The sequence below is a fragment of the Macaca nemestrina genome, chromosome 9, assembly GCF_043159975.1.
Source record: "Macaca nemestrina isolate mMacNem1 chromosome 9, mMacNem.hap1, whole genome shotgun sequence".
NCBI classification, from domain to species: Eukaryota; Metazoa; Chordata; class Mammalia; order Primates; family Cercopithecidae; genus Macaca; species Macaca nemestrina.
In genome coordinates, this window is record NC_092133.1 from 128,153,729 (window position 1) to 128,174,308 (window position 20,580).

The 20,580-nt window shown below is 38.6% G+C and overlaps 1 protein-coding gene across 2 annotated transcripts in view; it reads left to right on the forward strand.

The window, feature by feature from the left end:
• Positions 1-20,580, forward strand: part of LOC105488206 (integrin subunit alpha 8) — a 193,407-nt gene that overhangs the window by 22,627 nt on the left and 150,200 nt on the right. For both annotated transcript variants that reach the window (XR_011608242.1, XM_011752068.3), the window contains exons 3-5: positions 9,956-10,056; positions 13,827-13,950; positions 19,954-20,015. Coding sequence is in view for 1 of the 2 variants with exons in the window: in XM_011752068.3 (XP_011750370.1) it covers positions 9,956-10,056; positions 13,827-13,950; positions 19,954-20,015 (287 nt within the window). In the remaining variant the exon portion in view is untranslated. The remainder of the gene's footprint in view (positions 1-9,955; positions 10,057-13,826; positions 13,951-19,953; positions 20,016-20,580) is intronic.

Below are 20,580 nucleotides of genomic sequence, written 5' to 3' on the forward strand. Positions count from 1 at the left end.
TCAACGAGTAGATAAAGAAAGTATGCTATGTTTATACACCATGGAATACTACTCAGCCATAAAAATGAATGAAATAATGGCATTCTCAGCAACCTGGATGGAATTGGAGACCACTATTCTAAGTGAAGTAACTTGGAAATGGAAAACCAAACATTATATGTCCTCACTGTTAAGTGGGAGCTAAGCTATGAGGATACAAAGGCATAAGAATGATACAATGGACGTTGGGGACTCTGGTGAATGGGTGGGAGTGGGGTGAGGGATAAAAGACTACACACTGGGTACAGTGTACACTGCTTGGGTGATGGGTGCACCAAAATCTCAGAAATCGCCACTGAATAACTTGTTAATGTAACCAAACAACACCTGTTCCCCTAAAACCTATTGAAATAAAAAATAAATTGAAAAAGAACATATAATACCATTTTTCTTTAGTTTACAGGACTGCACCAAAGACTACGCTATCAATTGTTGGCAAACTACAACGAAAACTGGCCCACCATCGGTGTGTGCACAGCCTACATGCTGAGAGTAGCTTTTACATTTTTAAATGGCTGGAGAAATGTTTTTAAGGAATAATATTTCATGACACATAAAAGTTATATAAAATTCAATTTGATTTCTGTGTTCCTATATGAAATATGAAATTCTATTGGAACACAGCAAAGTCCAAGCCCATTCTTTCACATATTGTCTATGGGCTGCTTTTGTTACAGGGCAGAATTGAGTAGCTGTGACAAAGATTATACAGTTTGCAAAGCCTAAGACATTTATCTAATCCTTTACAGGAAAAGCATTGTAGAACATGGCCCTATATTATTCATGGTATTATTTTTTAAATGGCCAGAAACACATACATTTAATTAATGATGGTGGTAACCTCTGGAGGGGGAGGTGGGAAGAGGAATGTAACGGGGGACAGGTGTCAAAAGGTACCATATATCCAGAACCTACAAAGAACGCAAACAAATTTACAAGAAAAAAACAAACAACCCCATCAAAAAATGGGCAAAGGATATGAACAGTTCTCAAAAGAAGACATTCATACAGCCAACAGACACATGAAAAAATGCTCATCATCATTTGGCCATCAGAGAAATGCAAATCAAAGCCACAATGAGATACCAGCTCACATCAGTTAGAATGGCAATCATTAAAAAGTCAGGAAACAACAGGTGCTGGAGAGGATGTGGAGAAATAGGAACACTTTTACACTGTTGGTGGGATTGTAAACTAGTTCAACCATTATGGAAAACAGTATGGCGATTCCTCAAGGATCTAGAACTAGAAGTACCATATGACCCAGCCATCCCATTACTGGGTATATACCCAGAGGATTATAAATCATGCTGCTATAGAGACACATGCACACGTATGTTTATTGCAGCACTATTCACAATAGCAAAGACTTGGAATCAATCCAAATGTCCATCAGTGACAGACTGGATTAAGAAAATGTGGCACATATACACCATGGAATACTATGCAGCCATAAAAAAGGATGACTTTGTGTCCTTTGTAGGGACATGGATGCAGCTGGAAACCATCATTCTCAGCAAACTATCGCAAGAACAGAAAACCAAACACCGCATGTTCTCTCTCATAGGTGGGAACTGAACAATGAGATCACTTGGACTCGGGAAGGGGAACATCACACACCGGGGCCTATCAGAGGGAGGGGGGAGGGGGGAGCGATTGCACTGGGAGTTATACCTGATGTAAATGACGAGTTGATGGGTGCTGACGAGTTGATGGGTGCAGCACGCCAACATGGCACAAGTATACATATGTAACAAACCTGCACGTTATACACATGTACCCCAGAACTTAAAGTATAGTAATAATTTTTTTTAAAAAAGGTACCATAATGTTTGTGAATCGCAATTCACAAACGTTGTCCATTCTTCACAATTATCGATACTTCCTGGTGAGAATACCGTGTTTCACATATTAAAGTCCTTATATTTCTCAGTACTTTTAAAAAGCCTCAGAAAAGCTAAAAATACATGTATTGTGTAGGCATTTTTCTGTATCAGTGCATACAAATCTATCATATGTGTATAACAGTTGAATCTTTGTCTTATAGATAGCAGACGTTTCTTTTTGAGTCTCTTATTTATAAACATTTAAGTTGCTCCAGTTTTTGGTGTGACAAACAGTGTAGCAATATTTTCATACTATATCTTGTGTATATGTGTGTGTGTGTGTGTGTGTGTGTGTGTGTTTTAGAGACAGGAGAGTACTTACTCTGAGACTTTAGAGACAGAATACTCTTACTCTGTCACTTAGACTGGAGTATAGTTGCATGATCCTGGCTTACTTCAGACTCTACCTCCCAGGCTCAACTGATCCTCCCACCTCAGGCATGGGCCACTATGCCTGGCTAATTTTTTTTTTTCTTTGGTAAGAGTTGGGGTTTTGCCATGTTGTTCAGGCTGGAGTGCAGTGGCGCTATCATAGCTCACTGTAGCCTTGAACTCCTGCCTCAAGCGATCCTCCCGCCTTGGTCTCCCAAAGTGCTGGGATTATAAGCATGAGCCACTGTGTTACTATTTCCACTGAACAAAATACTGAAACAATTTTTTGATCAGAAGGATCAAAATATACATTTAAAATTTGGATACATGGTGCCAAATGGCTGTTCCAAACTTCAGCATCAAATTGTTGTCTTGAAATAGAGCAAATATTATTAATTTGGGGCCAGCTTGGTAAGTGACAAGTGGTAAGTTATTATTGCTTTAATTTGAGGCTCAGGTTGATTCTCTGAATTTTCTGGCTAATTCATCTTTACCTGTAATGCCTGTTCGGATCCTTAGACATTGTTTTCTATTGAATTTTAGTCTTTTTCTCATTGATTTGGGGACTCTGACATATTCCTCCTTTTCTTGAAAATTTTTCACTTTGGTTTTCATTTGTTAGCTTTGTTAATCACCTCCTGCCACTTAGAAAACTTGAGAATATATGCAGCCACCATAAAAGCTTTTCTGAGCTTTTGCCTTTGCTTTCTCCATAGTTTGTGATATGCTGAGAGACTTGCTTAGGTAACTAATGGGCTCCATCGTCTCCTGGAACCACTGGTCCTTGTGCGTTCTGTGGGGTTGACAGTCCTCCCAGGGTAACCCGATGCCTTCCTTCTGCTTCAGAGGACATGCGGCCCTACCCTAAATGTGTTATCCCATGTCAGTCAGCAGGTTTGGTTAGGAAAACAGAGAGCACATTGAGGATTACAACTAGGAAGGAATTTCACGCAGAGTCTGGCAGGCTTTCATGGACGTCGGCAAGGATAGGGTGTGAAAGTCTGGAAAGTTGCTACCTGCAGATCAAGGAATGTGCAAGTTCAGGGATCACAGGACTTGATCTCTGCTGTCCAAAGGACCAAAGAGGTGATTGTCAGGAGGATATTTGGGAGCTGCTGGAAGAACATCACATCTGTCACCGCTGATGTCCACATGCTTCCTGTGGCTGTCACCAGAAAACGTGGCTTCTCTTTCTTTCCCGGTTCTCAAATCTCTCCTGAGCCTCTCATTCATTCAGAATCCTGCTCCTTAGAAAGTCTGAGAAATGTATTTTCCATACATTCAGTTCTTCCCATAAAGAAAAGAGACTGGAAGGGCTGACACAGTGCTGAGTATTGACAGACATTACTTGGAAGTAGTTTTCACTAAAGGTCAGATCAAATTAAATCAAAAACATCCTCCACGCATCAAAGGTCCATTGAGCACTAGGTTGACACAGTAATGAGCAGTGTGTCCGCTTATTTGGCATGAAAGAACCTTGCTTAGAAAAGGGAAATAAGAAATTAGGGAAAGCTCACCCTTCACAGTCAACCCACATACGTCTTACTTATTTGAAATCTGATTCAAATACAATGTTAGGTTCAAAGTCAGATAATTTATTGACATAATAAAACAGAATTCTAGAAAGGTGATTTGTTGACTTCAAAGGTCAATGAGAGGACGATACACACAGATTAAAAACTCGTCTCAGTACATAGAGACCTGGGACAGTGGAATTCTGTTCTGTTATAATCCCTGGATTGGATATGAAATTAATGAAGGCCATTCATTTATACCCTTAGTCCAGAAGAAATATATTACTGAAAAATAGCCAAGTTGACACTTGCAATCAAGTTATTACACAGTTCACCCTATAATGGCAGAAAAGAGATCTTGGGAATCACACAGGCAGAATTACAGAATTTTAACCAGCAAAGGAAGGTCCGGTTCTTCCTGTGGCTTCTTTTTTTTTCCCTAGAATTCATTTCCTTCCTCACTGAAGCCAGCTCTTCTGAAGTCCTTTTGGGATCTCCTTTAACTCTATTTGAATTTTTGAGGCACTGGTCTTCTTTTCATGGCTTTTTTGTAGTTTCGTAATTTTAAGACCACTCTAGTACTTTCTCCCTGTGTGTAATCTAAGCCACCTTGACAATGTTGTGAGGTATCATAATTTCATTCCTGAGTGCCACAAGTCACTACTAACAACATATTATACTTGTGTGTCAGGGAGATTCTTTTGAATTCTTGGACTTAGGTTGAATTTCTAGGTTCCTAAGATATATATAGATATATAATAGATATAATTATTATATATTATAATGTATATTAATAAATACATAAAATATTATATTCACTATATTATATATTATTATATCTCTATTTTTATATATTTTATAGATATATATTATAAATCTATAATATATTAGATATACTTTTATCTATTATAGATATATTTTATATATAATAGATGTATTATAAATATAAATATATTATATATCATATATATTTTTTATATTTTTTATATATAATATAGATAGATTTTTAAAAATAAGTATATATTAAAGCCATTGACCTTCATGTAGTTGTATTGCTGCAAGATTTCTGTTGTACAACATCAACATCCCAGCTTAAGTGGGGATATCTTAAGCTGGTGATACTAAACTGCGATACCAAAACACAGACTTACGCTGTCTTAAACTATCTTAAGCTATCTCTAATTTAGAGATTAAAAAAAAAAACCCTATGGACCTTCAGCTGTATCGCTACAAGATTTCTGTTGTATGACTTCCCAATTTACAGAGAACTTTCATGCTCACTTATCTCACGGAACCTTCGTGACTTTACGACCACCTGTGCAGGAGGAGAAGGGGAAGCTATTCTCAGCCTCTTTTTACAGAAGAACTAGAAACTGCAAAAGATTAAATGAATTGCCCAAGGTCATCTAATCATTGACGGCAAGAACCTTCAGCTTCAAATTCTATCATCTTCCAAGCTGCCTAGACATAAATAGAAATGTCTATATTTTCCAGTTTAAGCTATAAACTGTAAGATGCTGTAATGCTTTGTTAGTCATGTGCACTTTGAGTGAGGATTTCCAGAACTTGTTTTTTAAAAACATCTGGAAACATCAAAAGCATAAGATATTTAAGAGGGAAATTCATGATTTTCTACTAACATGTCAAAATGTAAATTTTAGGTTAAGATTGAGTATGTATAATTTATTCTTTAAACAGTCTGCAATCATAAGAAAACTCCATTGAAAGTTTAATTATATGTTTATTTTGGCCTCACTTAATAGGAATAAAAAGTTTATTTTGTAATGCATTTTTATAAAGTCAAGGAAGAAAAATAAAATGCATACCACAGGAAACACACAAATAAGATGCCCTAGTACAAATGTCTTTTGAAATTCATTAGCTATTACTGATAAAGCTCTAGTTAAAACTATTCAATTAGAACCACTTGTGAAATAGTTGAATGTGAAATCAAGAGTGAAAGAAAAGATGCATGCTTTGCTTTATTTTATTTTATTTTATTTTAGACAGTCTCACTTTTTTGCCCAGGCTGGAGTGCAGTGGCACAATCTCAGCTCACTGCAACCTCCACTTCCAGGTTCAACTAATTCTCATGTCTCCACCTCCTGAGTAGCTGAGACTACAGATGTGCAACACCGCGCCCAGCTAATGTTTGTATTTTTAGTAGAGACAGGATTTCATCATATTGGTCAGGCTGGTCTCGAACTCCTGGCCTCAAGTGATCCACCTGCCTTGGTCTCCCAAAGTGCTGGGATTACAGGCATGAGCCACTGCACCTGGCCAAGATGCATGCTTTTTATTAAGGACTAAAGTGTGTTATAATTGGGCTGAGTTTCTACCCAGATGGCCCCACTCATGCTGACATCTGCAAAGTGTATGTACAATTGTGTTGGGGTGTTATCTACTGTGGTTGTGTAGACATGTGTTATTCAGTTAAAAACCAAGACTTTGGAGTCCTTCCTGCTGGTTCCCGCTAACACATGCTGGGAAGCCTCTGTTCTTCAGAGTAGGCAGAATCCCATGTGTTTCACTATTGGGAAAGATTTGGAAATATTTAGAGTAGTTATAAATATATGGTCTTCAATATGAAATCAATAACTGAAGTGCAGATTCAAGGATACCGGAGTCTACACTAAGTTTGCAAGACAGTTACCTCTGAAATGCAAATCTTAAGAAAATGCTTCTTTTAAGTTGTGAAATGTCATGGTTGAATACATATTTTCATGTCATATTTATCTAGTGGGAGTCATGCTCCAACTTAGATTAATCAATGAGAAATCCCCCTCTATATGAAAATTGGTGCTCAAGTTTTTTTTTTTAATTGACAAAATTTGTATAAGGCTGGGTACAGTGGCTCACACCTGTAATCCCAGCACTTTGGGAAGCCAAGGCAGGAAGATTGCTTGAGTTCAGGAGTTCAAGGCCAGCCTGGGCAACATAGCAAAACCCTGCCTCTACCGAAAAACAAACAAAAAAAGAAACAAAAAGCCCTGCACGGTGGCGTGCACATATTTCCAGCTACCTGAGAGGCTGAGGTGGGAGGATCACTTGAGCCCAGGGCAGTCGAGGCTGCAGTGAACTGTGATCATGCCATTGCATTCTAGCCTGGGTAACAGAGACCCTGTCTCAAAAAAATTGTATATATTTATCGTGTACAATGTAATGTTTTGAGCTATTTATACATTGTGAAATAATTAAATCAAGCTAATAAATATATTCATTACCTAGCATGGTTGCCTTTAGTGTATATGTGTGTATATTAAGAACATTTAAAATCTATTCTCTTGGTCAACTCTGTACAATAAATCTCTATAATTTGTTCACCCCAACTGAAACTTTGTACCTTTTGACAAACTTCTCCCCAATGCCTTCTGCCCTCCCCACCCTCTGGTAACTACCATTCTACTCTTTGCTTCTATGAGTCTGACATTTTTAGATTCCACATGTAAGTGAGACCATGCAATATCTGTGGTTCTGTGCCTGGCTTGTTTCAGGTACAAAATTATTTGTGCCTTAGCATGATATCCTCAGGTTCATCCATGTTGTGGCAAATGAGATGATTTCTTCTTTTAAGGCTAAATTGTGTTCCATCATATGCACACCACATTTTCTTTATTCATCTGTTGAAGGACACCTAAGATGATCCCATACCTTGGCACTTATGAACAGTGCCGCCATGAACATGGGGGTGCAGATATATTTTCAATATACTAATTCCATCTCCTTTGAATATATCCCCAGTAGTGGGATTGCTGGATCATACGGTAGTTCCATGTTTATCTGTGGTTTTGTGCCTGGCTTGTTTCAGGCACAAAATATTCATGCCTTAGCATGAAATCGTCAGGTTCATCCATGTTGTGGCAAATGAGAGGATTTCCACTTTTAAGTCACAGTGTTGACTTTGAACCCTGGAGTGCTGGACACCGGTGGCCCAGGCTCTGTGAGGCCGGGTGCAGTGGCAGCAAAGTCCTATGAATGGTAGGGTGCAGTGGTAGTTTGGACACCAGGGGACAGGGAGCAGTGCAATATTGGCTTCGCTCCCCAGGGAGTGGGGAGCCTCAGCAGCTCACACTATGGAGGGCTGAGCTCCAGCACTTAAGGGAGGTGGGTGTGCTGCCATTTGGCCCAAAGGTTGGGTAATACAGCTCAGAGAAAGCTATGTTTCCTGGAGAGGGTGGGCAAAACATGGGCTTGAGTGCAGAATCACACCTGCTCCTCTGCACCAAAGCACCAATTCTCTGGGGCCAAAGCACAAGGTTGCTTCTGGTGCCAAAGGGGTGCAGCTCCTCTGTGGGTTTGGACTCGGCTTTTCTGCTGGGCCCATGCTCTGAGTAGCTGGCAGCAAGGCACAACGGCAATTGGGATGGGGAGATGAAGGGCCCAGGGCATAGGGAGCTGCAGCAGACTGGCTGGGGATTGGGGCACTGCTGTGTGTGTGTGAGGATAGTGCAATGTTGGCAGAGGCTCAAGGATGGAGGGATGCAGAGGCTAGTGGCCCCCAGAGCAGGATGCACTCTAGCAGTGACTCCTGCTTCCAGATGGCTCAGTACAGTAACAGCTTGGGTCACAGGAGTGGGGTACAAAGTGGGCTCCATCTCTGGAGTTGCTCCGCTGTGTGAACTGCAGGTTGCTCTACAGCTGGGCTCAGGGCTTTTGAGGACTGCAGAATTCTCCCGAAGCAAACTGCAGGTGTCCATGACAGTGATGGGGCTCAGGAGACCTCCTGTTCTTCTTTTCCCTCCTAGTTCTGAGTTCATCCTGACTTGGGAGATGAAATGGTGGAGGCAAGATGTTATGTTCCCCTCTCTCTGCGGCCATCCAGAGTTTCTATTCTCACAGGGTTTTTGCCACTCCCTTGCTGTACTCCAGTAATCTCCTTAAGTTAGTCTGGTTGCAATGCAGTTGTTTGTTGTTGTTTTGGTCCTTTTTTGTAAGGGAGCAAGCGTTAGGCACCTCTAGTCTCCATCTGGCCGATGCCGTCTGTCCTAAGTATTTTTTAAATGCTATCGTAAATGGGATTTTTATATGATTTTGTGCCCTGCCATTTTACCGGCTTTATCATTTTAAATAGTTTCTTAGTGAAATCTTTGGGGCATTCTATATATAAGATTATGTCATCTGCAAACAGGACAATTTAACTTCTTTTCTGATTTGGATGTCTTTTCTTTTTCTTGACCAACTGCTCTGGTTAGGACTTAGAGTTCTATGTTGAATGGAAGTGGTGAGAGTGGGCATTTGTTCCTGATCTTAGAGGAAAAGATTTCAACTTTTCACTGCTAAGTGTAATGTTAGCTGTGGGCTTGTGATTTATGGTTTTACTGTGTGTAGGTACATTCCTTCTATATTTAACTTTTTAAGAGATTTTATGTTGAAAGTATATTGAATTTTGTCAAATGCTTTTTCTGCATCTATTAAAATGATCATATGGTTTTTGTCCTTCATCTTATTCATGTGGGTAGTATATTTATTGATTTGCTATGTTGACCTATCCTTGCATTCCAGGGATAAACCCCACTTAAACATGATCAATTATCCTTTTAATGTGCTGTTGGATTTGGGTTGCTAGTATTTTGTTGAAAATTTTTGCATTTATGTTTATTGGGGATATTAGCCTGTAATTTTCTTTTCTGGTAATGCCCTTGTCTGGCTTTGGTACCAGGGTAATGCTGGCCCTTGAATTATTTCCTTCTCTTCAATTTTTTTTTTGGTTTTTTTTTGAGACAGAGTCTTATTTTGTTGCCCAGGCTGGACTGTAGTGGCACGATCTGAGTTCACTGCAACTCAACCTCCACCTCTTGGGTTCAAGTGATTTTCTCATCCAGCCTCCCAAGTAGCTGGGACTACAGGCACAAGCCACCACGCCCAGCTTTTTTTTAGGGGGGTATTTTTTGGTAGAGACAGGGTTTCACCATGTTGCCCAGGCTGGTCTTGAACTCCCAGACTCAAATGATCCTCCCGCTTCGGCTTCTCAAATTACTGGAATTACAAGCATGAGCCACCGTACCCAGCCTCTCTTCAATTTTTTTGGAGGAGTTTGAGAAGGATTGGTATTAGTTCAAGTATTTTTAATGTACAAATTTATTATGTGTTTTAATTGGCTGCCATGTTTTACAAATTATTAACTATTCACATCTTCTTTGTCAGACAACAGAAAGATCAGAGTTAATGGAACCAAAGAACATATTGAGTTTAAATCCAATCAGTGGTTTGGAGCAACAGTGAAAGCTCACAAAGGAAAAGTTGTGGTGAGTATGAGCCGTGGGCTTGTGCTGCTGCTTTGGAATACGGCGTGCACTGCAAAGTTTTAAAGCTCATGTTTAGGAAAGCTCTTTCCTATAGGAACATGTTAGACTTTCAGTGATAAACCTGTTGCCATTTTAAAAGAAACTGAATGCTTAAAAATTAAAGAATGTATTTTAGTGTTTAAAGTTATCAGAAATAACGCCTGTTTTCCAGAAAAGCAGTTAAATATTTTCAAATATTTCAAAAACAACTAAGAAAAGTAAAAGCTAAATCTTAAAGTGGTAAAACATACTGCTTAAGACTGACTTAGGGACTACTTAAAATCTGACCAGAAAAATAGGACTATTCCCATAAGAAGGCTAAGTTAATCTGCTTTGGTTTCATTGATCCTTTTTCCACCGAAAGGAAAACTGTCTTTCATAATTTTTAAACGGCTGACTGCATGATTCTCTGAGTTCATTAATACTTTTTAAAGTAAAAACACTCATTCCCAAATAGATAATCTTTCAGCTTCAAAGTGCTATGACTTTATAATTCTATTATTTTATTGTTCTGAGCAATGATACGTGTCTAAGTTATCAAGAAGCAAATGACTGTTGAAGTAATCTGGAAGTGTTTTTTAGTTTGGGGAATTTTTCAACCTATTGGCTTTAATTTCCTTACAACAATAAAGCAATAACTTTGGCTTTTAGGATTTGTTGAAAGCTACTTGAATTATGATTTAATAAGAATAAGTATCTAAAGGAAATGCCTTACTTTATTTAGTCTGTGGTTAACCCCAAAAAGATTTTGACATAAAACAGGTAATGTATAAAGTGTATATAGCCCTCTCTAGTTAAGAAATCCAACATTTACAATATAGTTTTTGTACGGTTGTCTTTGCATTAATACAAGTTTTACATTCCAGAATTGGTAAGCACTTTTTAAGGTGGTATATGACTTATGGGACTTGCTGTTGAAAAATTAACTCTGTGTAATAACTGTTTGGGGTTTAAAAAATCTTTTGGATAGTTTTGATTTTTTTGTGTCTTGAAATTTTATCTGCAACATATAATAGTTGCATATTTATTCAATAATTGTAGAAAACCTCAAAACAATGGAAACTAAAATAATACACCATGTTCATAATAAAAGTGATTAATTTTTGGCATGCATGCATTTTCTAAAATATGTGATGGGAAATAGGATAATACAGAGTATATTTCAAGCTAAATTTTTTCTTTGAACACTGAAACTTAGCAGATTGAACATTTAAATTCTCTCCTATATGATGTAATTTTATAACTGTAAAATCCTGCCTCCAGAAGTATCATTTTATATATCCAGGTACCATGAGTATACATAGCAGATTTGAGTCAAAGCCTAAGTATATCACATCAGTATGTTTCACATCAATGTGAAACTGAGCAGATTGAAAAAGAGTAACTTTTTAGAGCTAACATCAGACAAACACTGGAAAGCATTTTCGTGGCATGAAATGCCTTTTGGTGAAACAGAAGGTGAGGCCAGTTGGATGAGATCAAGCTACACAAGTGAATGCTTCACGACGTAGACTTCCCTGTGCTTTTGCAACTGCACCTTATGCTGAATTTATGAACCAGATAACTTGGGGAACCTAGAAGAGTTACAGAGTTTTGAGGTATTGGCCAAGACTTTACAATATATAGAGAGGCAAAACCAAAAAACTGAAGTTGTAGAAGGGTAATTTATTTGACACTAGGAGTTACCTTTACTAAAAGTAGTTATACATTGGTCCAAATTACCAAGGACACATTTGGAAGCATAGACCACTTTCAAATTGGGATTTTTTTTCGCTTCTCTGGAATTAAGTATGACACAATACCATCAAGTTAGAAGGCAGGCTAGCAGCTCTGTGTTCTAGGATTCTGTCTTTAGAGATGAGTATTTGGAGAATCAGGTACAATATTTACAGAAGATTCAGGCAAGTAAAACGGAAGTCCAAATCATGCTAATGTTTTATACACGTTTATTTCCTCTCTTCATTCCTAACAAAATGTTATTTCATTTCCTTGAAGAGGATTTCCGTACAGTGCTCTTGTTAGAATCTAAACTTCTGCAAAAACAGCCAGATCATGTTTTCCTTGCTGTTGTTTAAATTCATTTTTGCCCATAATATTCCTGATATCAAGCAAACTAATTCAGAAGCAGTTCTCTCTTTTCACCATAATGTATTCCTAAAAAAAGGGTCATAGGCAATGATATAAAGTATGTCTTATTTTCTCTAAAGCAACATTCTGAAAATGAAAAGGAATGGGTGAGGTGTCAAATCAGTTTCTGATATGACAAATTATAAATCATAAAAGCAAAGATATAACAAACAAATGCATCATTTGGTATTGTAAAATTATGTTTCAACTTCTATCTGACAGGCATGCATTTAATTCAACATGTTATACATCTATTAATCAAGTTTTATATGCAAACCTTCATATGTAAGTCCTGTAGGCAGTTAAATCAATTCCAAAAAAGGTTCCAAAGTGTGAGCAAATATTTGTACAGTATGCAACATTATTTAATTTACCACTCTATAGGTTAGCTGGAAATAAGCCCAGGACATTTGGTTTCTAACCCTTTGGTTATTTGCTACCTTAGAATGGAGAGGGCATTTATGAAATAATTTGGATAACTCTCCTTTCTCAAAAAGATTGAGGCCTTTGGAGTTTATCTCAATACATTTCTCCATAACAAGGAGGGCCACAGACTCGAATTGCTTCACCTGTCGTGTTTAATGCCTTGAAATGCTTGTAGCTCATTAACATGCTCTCTTACTGACTTTCTGATCATCCCTGATAAAATTGCTAAAACAGGCACAACATGCTTTTACTTTCAGTTTTGCCCTGAATAAAAACCACGAAAGGAAAAACCAAGCCAAAAACACTGTGAAAATGGAGAAGCGCATCCAGATGAAAGTCATTGTTTAAAAGTCATAAGATGCGGCTTCGGTGATAAACTAGGGGGCGTCACAAAACAGAAGTTTACTAGCTTGTTTGCATCCTTTGGAAAGTCATCTTTCAAAAACAATAATTAGACACAGAAAGGAACTTGTTCTCATAAGACATCACACTGATTAATTCACTGTTTACATGATCATTTGCTTTTATGTAGGTCCAATTAAAAAGAAGAAAAGAAATATGAGTTACTCGCTTTTAGGAATTATTTTCTGCTTGCCTTTAGGGGCAGAAAAAATTTAATTTCTATGGGGTCTAGGTGCTGTGGCTCTTCCCTGTAATTCCAGCACTTTGGGAGGCTGAGACAAGAGGATTACTTAAGCCCAGGAGATTGAGACCAGTTGGAGCAACCTAGTGAAACTCTATCTCTACAAAAAAAAAAAGAAAAGAAAAGAAAGAAAGAAAAATTAGCCAGGCATGGTGGTGTGTGCCTGTGGTCCCAGCTACTTGGGAGGCTCAGGCAAGAGGATCACTTAAGCACAGGATATTGTGCCTACAGTGAGCTGTGATCAGGCCTCTGCACTCCAGCCTGGAGTGCAGAGCAAGACCTTGTCTCAAAAAAAAATTGTCAGAAAACTCCTTTTTTTGCATGTATTTAATTTTCACCAATTCTACAGTGTATTAACATAAAAAATTACTTTTGGAAGTAATTACCTCTGATGACTAAGGTACTCATTAGCATGCTAGAGGCCAATTTATTCACCCAATAATGTAACCGTTTGTTACACCAATAAATCAAATAAAACTATAGTATGAGAAACCTACAGCAAAAATGTATTTTTTTTGTCTTTGATGTTTCCTAGGCCTGTGCTCCTTTATATCACTGGAGAACTCTTAAACCAACGCCAGAAAAGGACCCAGTTGGCACCTGCTATGTAGCAATTCAGAACTTCAGCGCCTATGCCGAGTTCTCTCCTTGCCGGAACAGTAAGCAAATTTTATTCCTTGAAAGTGACATTAGCTCAAGCGCCTTTCTATTGTAGACAGGAGTGCAGGTAGACTCAAAACACCATTGAAAACTTACAGGGTTGCAAGGAAAAAGCTTTGGGGGTAAGTAAAGATTTTCGTCAGCCTTATAGGTGTCTTGATGTGACAGCAGGTCAAAGGCGTGGAATTCTACTGATCTGTGTTTTAGAACACTTCTGATTTAAGATATTTTGCAGAATTGATTGGTTCCTTATTTTAGGCCATAAGGTGTCAGTTGCTGTTCAAAATTCACACCCCGTGTCCTAAAGAATGCTCACTCCCCACTCTACTTGTTTATTGCTGAAATGGTGTTAGCTAGCATGGTTGGACCTGGGCATATGTTCAACTTGAGATTTCTGTCTGGCTTGTGTTCTCAATGGCTGTTTCTTTCTTTACCAGCTGTGTATGCAGATTGTCTGCATGATATGCCTTTCTGCTTAAGAGGTTTAATCCTTTTTTCCAAAATGATTCTGTATACTTAGAGTTCAAATCTCATATGGCAGTTCCAGGAATCTTGCAGCCAAGCAGTCTTTAAAGCAAACCTGGGAGTGTCATCTTTGGGGTTTTGTGTTTTAATCACTTTATCTCTGTGGAATACCCAAGACTTGGGATAGCATGATGGACGGATGGATGGATGGATGGACGGATGGATGGATGGATGGATGGATGGATGGATGGATGGATGGATGGAAGGATGGATGGACGGATGGACGGATGGATGGACGGATGGACGGATGGACGGATGGACGGATGGACGGAAGGACGGATGGACGGAAGGATGGATGGATGGATGGATGGACGGATGGATGGATGGATGGATGGACGGACGGACGGACAGAAGGATGGATGGATGGATGGATGGATGGATGGATGGATGGATGGACGGGTGAATGGATGGATAGATGGATTCATCTACTCGGAGTCCTTTAATTAACTCCTGCAGTTTTCAGTGTGCCAGATAGATCACTGGGATTTGTTGATAAGCAACCTATGGATTTTCATTCTTATTCTTGATAATTCACAAGACCATACTGGAAGGAAAATGTAGTAGAAAGAACATTCTAGTGACTGATTTCAGGATATTGATTTTTAAAAAACCACTAAATCCCAAATTAGCTTGATCTCTAAAACTATAAATTTTTCCCCTTTTGCATGAGTGTTTCTAAAATTCAATATTAATGTAGGGAAGATTATGATCAAATGTCATAAATAAATGAGAGAAAAAACAGATTAGTGATATTAGAGGGTTAACAAAGAGGCTACTGAGATTTAGAAACCTAAAGTACTGGGAACGGAACTGTTTTTTGTTTGTTTGTTTGTTTGTTTGTTTTTGAGATAGCGTCTCACTCTGTCAGCCAGGCTGGAGTGCAATAGTGTGATCATGGCACAATGTGTGTGATCATGGCTCAGTGTAGTCTTGACTTCCTGGACTCAAGCAGTCCTCCTACCTCAGCCTCCCAAATAGCTGGGACCACAGGCATGTGCCACCATGCCTAGCTAATTTTTGTATTTTTTGTAGAGAGGGGTTTTTGCCATGTTGTCCAGGCTGATCTTGAATTCCTGAGCTCATGCAATCCATCCATCTCAGCCTTTCAAAGTGCTGGGATTGCAGCCGTGTGGCACCACACCTGGCTTGGACATTTTAACTCTGATGGCTTTTAGTGAGGATTTTTAACAAGGAGAAGAGTATTGCTTTCTATTTAGAAATACTGAAGTAAATCAGACACTTCTTCAGATTACAACAAATGTCAGCTGAATGGATAGTCCATGGAATAAGGATTTTATTTTAAATAGCTTTAAAGTAGGCGTTCTTTGTAGATCATAGGACTCAAGTATTTATTCAATGCAGGATTTTTTTTTCTTTTTTTTTTTTTTTTTTTTTTTTTTTTTTTTTTTTGAGATGGAGTGTTGCTCAGTCGCCCAGGCTGGAGTGCAGTGGAGCGATCTCGGCTCACTGCAAGCTCCGCCTCCCGGGTTCACGCCATTCTCCTGCCTCAGCCTCCCGAGTAGCTGGGACTACAGGAGCCCGCCACTATGCCTAGCTAGTTTTTTCTTTTTTCTTTTTTTTTTGTAATTTTAGTAGAGATGGGGTTTCACCATGTTAGCCAGGATGGTCTTGATCTCCTGACCTCATGATCCGCCTGTCTCGGCCTCCCAAAGTGCTGGGATTACAGGTGTGAGCCACCGTGCCCGGCCAGGATTTCTTAAAACACACACACACACACACACACACACACACACAGAGCACTAAACTAACTCTTCTATGTTTAGGGAATACAGCAAAGAACAAGAGGAAAAAAAGCCCTCTGTTCAAGGAACTGGCTCTAGACAGTAAACATGTAAAGAAATGTGTTTATGATACAATGTCAGGCAGTGAAAAGTGATACAAAAAATACAACAAGACAAGAAAGGAGGGAGAGACCTGTGCTGGGGAAGCCAGGGGAAGAGCAGCATTTTAGACAAGATGATAGAAAGGGATTCTTCTAGCAAATGATTATTGGAGTAGAGAGGAGAGAAACTTCCCAGACTCAGGCAACAACCAATATGAGGCCTAGTTTGTGTCGTGTTCCATTCAAAGTGCTGTGCTCTTGGATTTATTAAGAGGTCAGTATTGTTACGCTGAAGATAAAATCCCACAAACAATAACAAAGGAAATCCAAAATATATCAGAAAAACAATGGGAGTGGAGAGATTCATGACTGAACTTGTTTCATCAATATTTACACCTATCCATATCCTATACTCCATGCCTGTTCTGTGATATTGACCATATGCTCACGGACAAGCTGGCTTGTTCAATGAACAACAAATAACTCTAACTAAAAAGACGAGACCATCCTTCATATGCCTTTTGCCTTGATAATGTCGGATATTCTTCCAACTGCCATTAAGGATGATCTTTATAAAACTAGTCACTCCTTGTTCTGCCTTTTTGCCTGACTACCTGTGTGGGATGTGAGGGCTCACATCAAAATACACCACATGAAATGTAGACTTCTAGGGGAAAAGTTTCAGAGTGAGTTTGAACCATTCTTTTTTTATTTTTATTTTTTATTTTTATTTTTATTTTTTTGAGGTGGAGTCTCGCTCTGTCGCCCAGGCTGGAGTGCAGTGGCGCGATCTTGGCTCACTGCAAGCTCCACGCCCGGGTTCACGCCATTCACCTGCCTCAGCCTCCCGAGTAGCTGGGATTACAGGGGCCTGCCACCACACCCGGCTATTTTTTTGTATTTTTTTAGTAGGGACGGGGTTTCCCTGTGTTAGCCAGGATGGTCTCAATCTCCTGACCTCATGATCCACCCGCCTCGGCCTCCCAAAGTGCTGGGATTACAGGCGGGAGCCACTGCACCCAGCCCGAACCATTCTTCAAAAATGTACATTAATGTACATTTGCATCTTAAGCTACACGGACACAGTAGGCTAATAGCTCAACAAAGATAGAATGGAGCACATGTTGAGTTGCAGAATAGCTCAATAAATTGCCATGAATTCTTTCCTCTCTGGTGTATAGCCACAGTTTTCACATCCTCCTGGTCTCCCTATTCCTAGGGGTACTTCTTCCTCCTCAGATCATCTAAGAAGCAGACTTTCCGTCATGGCCAAGAAGTTCACAGATCATTAACACAAAGCCAGCTTCTTCCTGAGCATGTGGATGGTCAGTATCCCAGAACAGGAAACATCAGTAGTATTATTTTCAAAAGAAAATTTAAAGAAGCACCTCATGTTAATTTTACACCACAAACCCACTCTGCTGATATTGTCAGCCATTACCTGCTCATTCATATTGATCACCTGCCTATGGCTCTTATGGTCATTCATCATTCAGGTGGAGATGGTTCACACACACCCTTCCATTTGTTGGATAAGAAGTCAACAAATAGTAGCAAATTATCCACAGGCTTCCTTGGATTCCTGAGTTCACTCTAGGATGTAATTATCAAGTTCACAGATGCTCTGAAGTCCCAGGAAGAAAGATTCCTTCAACTCTCATAAATTATGATTCAACAAGGAAAAAAAAAAAGACTTTGTCATGGAAAGAACCTCATGCCCTATTATAATTACCACTTACAATAAACATTTGGAGCTCATTATTTTCTCAGTGTATTTTGTAAAAAATGAATGTTTTCTCTTAATTTTTTTCAGCCTGCTGTTTTAAAGCAGTACTTTCAAAGAATGGTTGTGTTTCTTCCCTTCTGAATAATTTACAATCTTAAAAATAAAAAGTCAGGGTTGAATTTAAAAGGGATTTTTAAAGGCTTGTGGATGGAAAAATACATGTAAGAACATGTGTATGAATACATATATGTTCAGAGTAATATCTCATGCATTCATATATATTTCTGGATGCATATAAATATTTACACTTATGAGCTTCTAGAAAATTGCTACTCAGACATTCCAGATTATTGAGATGAGCTTTTAGGGAACTTTATAGGATTCATGACCATAAATCATGAAATATAGTTGTGAAATAAGGAACAAATTTTGTTAAAATACAGTGCGTGAGGTCAAAAAGTATTTTTAAAAATAAAGGGAGCATCTGTAAAAAATTGATGATGACAGTGCTAAAATTAGCTAAGTAATGACCAAAGGAAAGAAAAAACCAGGAGACATTCTAAGGGAAGCTGGAAAGGCCAGGTCCATCTCAAAAAGCTTCTGAACAGGCACGTGCCCAGTCATCAGTACTTCTTGTGATGACGTGTGTTTCCTTTCCCATCCTCTTATTTCAGTTTCCATTGAGGAATATCCTTGATAAGAAAGGAGTCATTATTTACATGTTCAAATCTAACTATGCAGGATTGAAATTCCCTCTGCTTAATTCACTACATTTTGGCTATTTTAGGCATGTTAGAAGTTGTAGAAGCTCTTTTAAAGTACAAGTTACAAGTAGTAAATTCCTGGTCCTAATGCCCTACAGACTTTTGATAATAGCCTTGAAATCATGGTGTTGGCCTGCCTATACTTTACAACTGTACCATGAGATCCTATTGGACAATGAGTTAGTGAGTCATATTGCATGGAAAGCAAGATAAGCCACTACTAGAATTTGGTCTTTTGTGAACACTAGCGTTGCAATGTCCAGGGAGACTGTGACCAGAAATGCAATTTCCCAATTTACCTAGCTTATTATAACAGGATGATTTATTTTATTATTATTTTTGTTTGTTTGAGATGGAGTCTTGCTCTGTCACCCAGGCTGGAGTGCAGTGACATGATCTCTGCTCACTGCAACCTCCGCCTCCCGGGTTCAAGCGATTCTCCTGCCTCAGTCTCCCAAGTAGCTGGGAATGCAGACACGCGCCACCATGCCCAGCTAATTTTTATATTTTTAGTGGAGACAGGATTTCACCATGTTGACCAGGATGATCTCGATCTCTTGACCTCATGATCTGCCTGCCTTGGCCTCCCAAAGTGCTGGGATTACAGGTGTGAGCCACCGCGCCTGGCCATAATAGGATAATTTAAAATTAAGTTCCTATTAAAGAGCATAATAATGGAAACGCTTATTGGTGGCCCAGAAGATGACATCCACAAAGGTCATCTTGCACTGCTCCTTCTTCCTCAAGGTGTCACCTGTTGGGAATGACAGACCTGCCTTCACTCAGCACGAGGAGGCAAAAGAGAGACACGTTATTGCCTCATGGGAAATTTGGAATATAGTCAAAGATAGAGATTTTATTTCTTCCAATGAACATGAGTCATAAAACCCAATATAGTAGCCAAAAGGAATGTTATTCCTGTTGATCTTGCTAGAGAATCACAATGATATTTGGGGTAAGAAAATAGATGGAAATTTGTTTAATAAATTACTTGGAATACATTTAAAAAATAAACATAAAACACATATTGATCATTTTTAATTTAGAAGGTTCTAGAGGAAATGACATAATATCCTGAATTGGTTGTTTAAAAATATTTCAGGAATGATGACGTTATAACATTTATGTATTTTGATCATTCTAGGCAATGCTGATCCGGAAGGGCAGGGTTACTGCCAAGCAGGATTTAGTCTGGATTTTTATAAGGTGAATTATTTTGGTCTTGCACCTTCTAATATTTCATCTGATTGCTTTTTTTTTACCCTCTGCCTCTCACTCCCACACCCCAAAACCACCACCACCACCAAAGAAACAAAGAATCTTAAGGAACATACCTAGCCTGTTTAGGCAAATTCTTTCTAAAAATATTTTCTGTTCACTTTTTATTTTTGTGTAAATAACTTATGCACATAGCAACCTATTAAACAGTAGAGAAATAGACACAATGGAAAGCAACAGCCTTTCTTCTTACCCTTTGTGGCAATAATTTTTTAAATGAAAATCTAAAAAACTCAGTAAAGAAATGTTTCTTAAAAAGATCACAGGAATCTATTCATTGTTTTGTTAACTGCAATTGACCAGCTACATTTAATATTAATATTAAAATTCATATATCCTTCACAAAATTAAAAAGAGATGTTCAGTAAGAATGTAGAGGGAAAAGATTCTGTGGTTTTGAAAATAGTATAGAAAAATTTCATCAATGTATAAACTGTTTACTGTCTTTTATTGTACTTTTTATCATTACTTTTTTGTTTTGATATTTTCCACT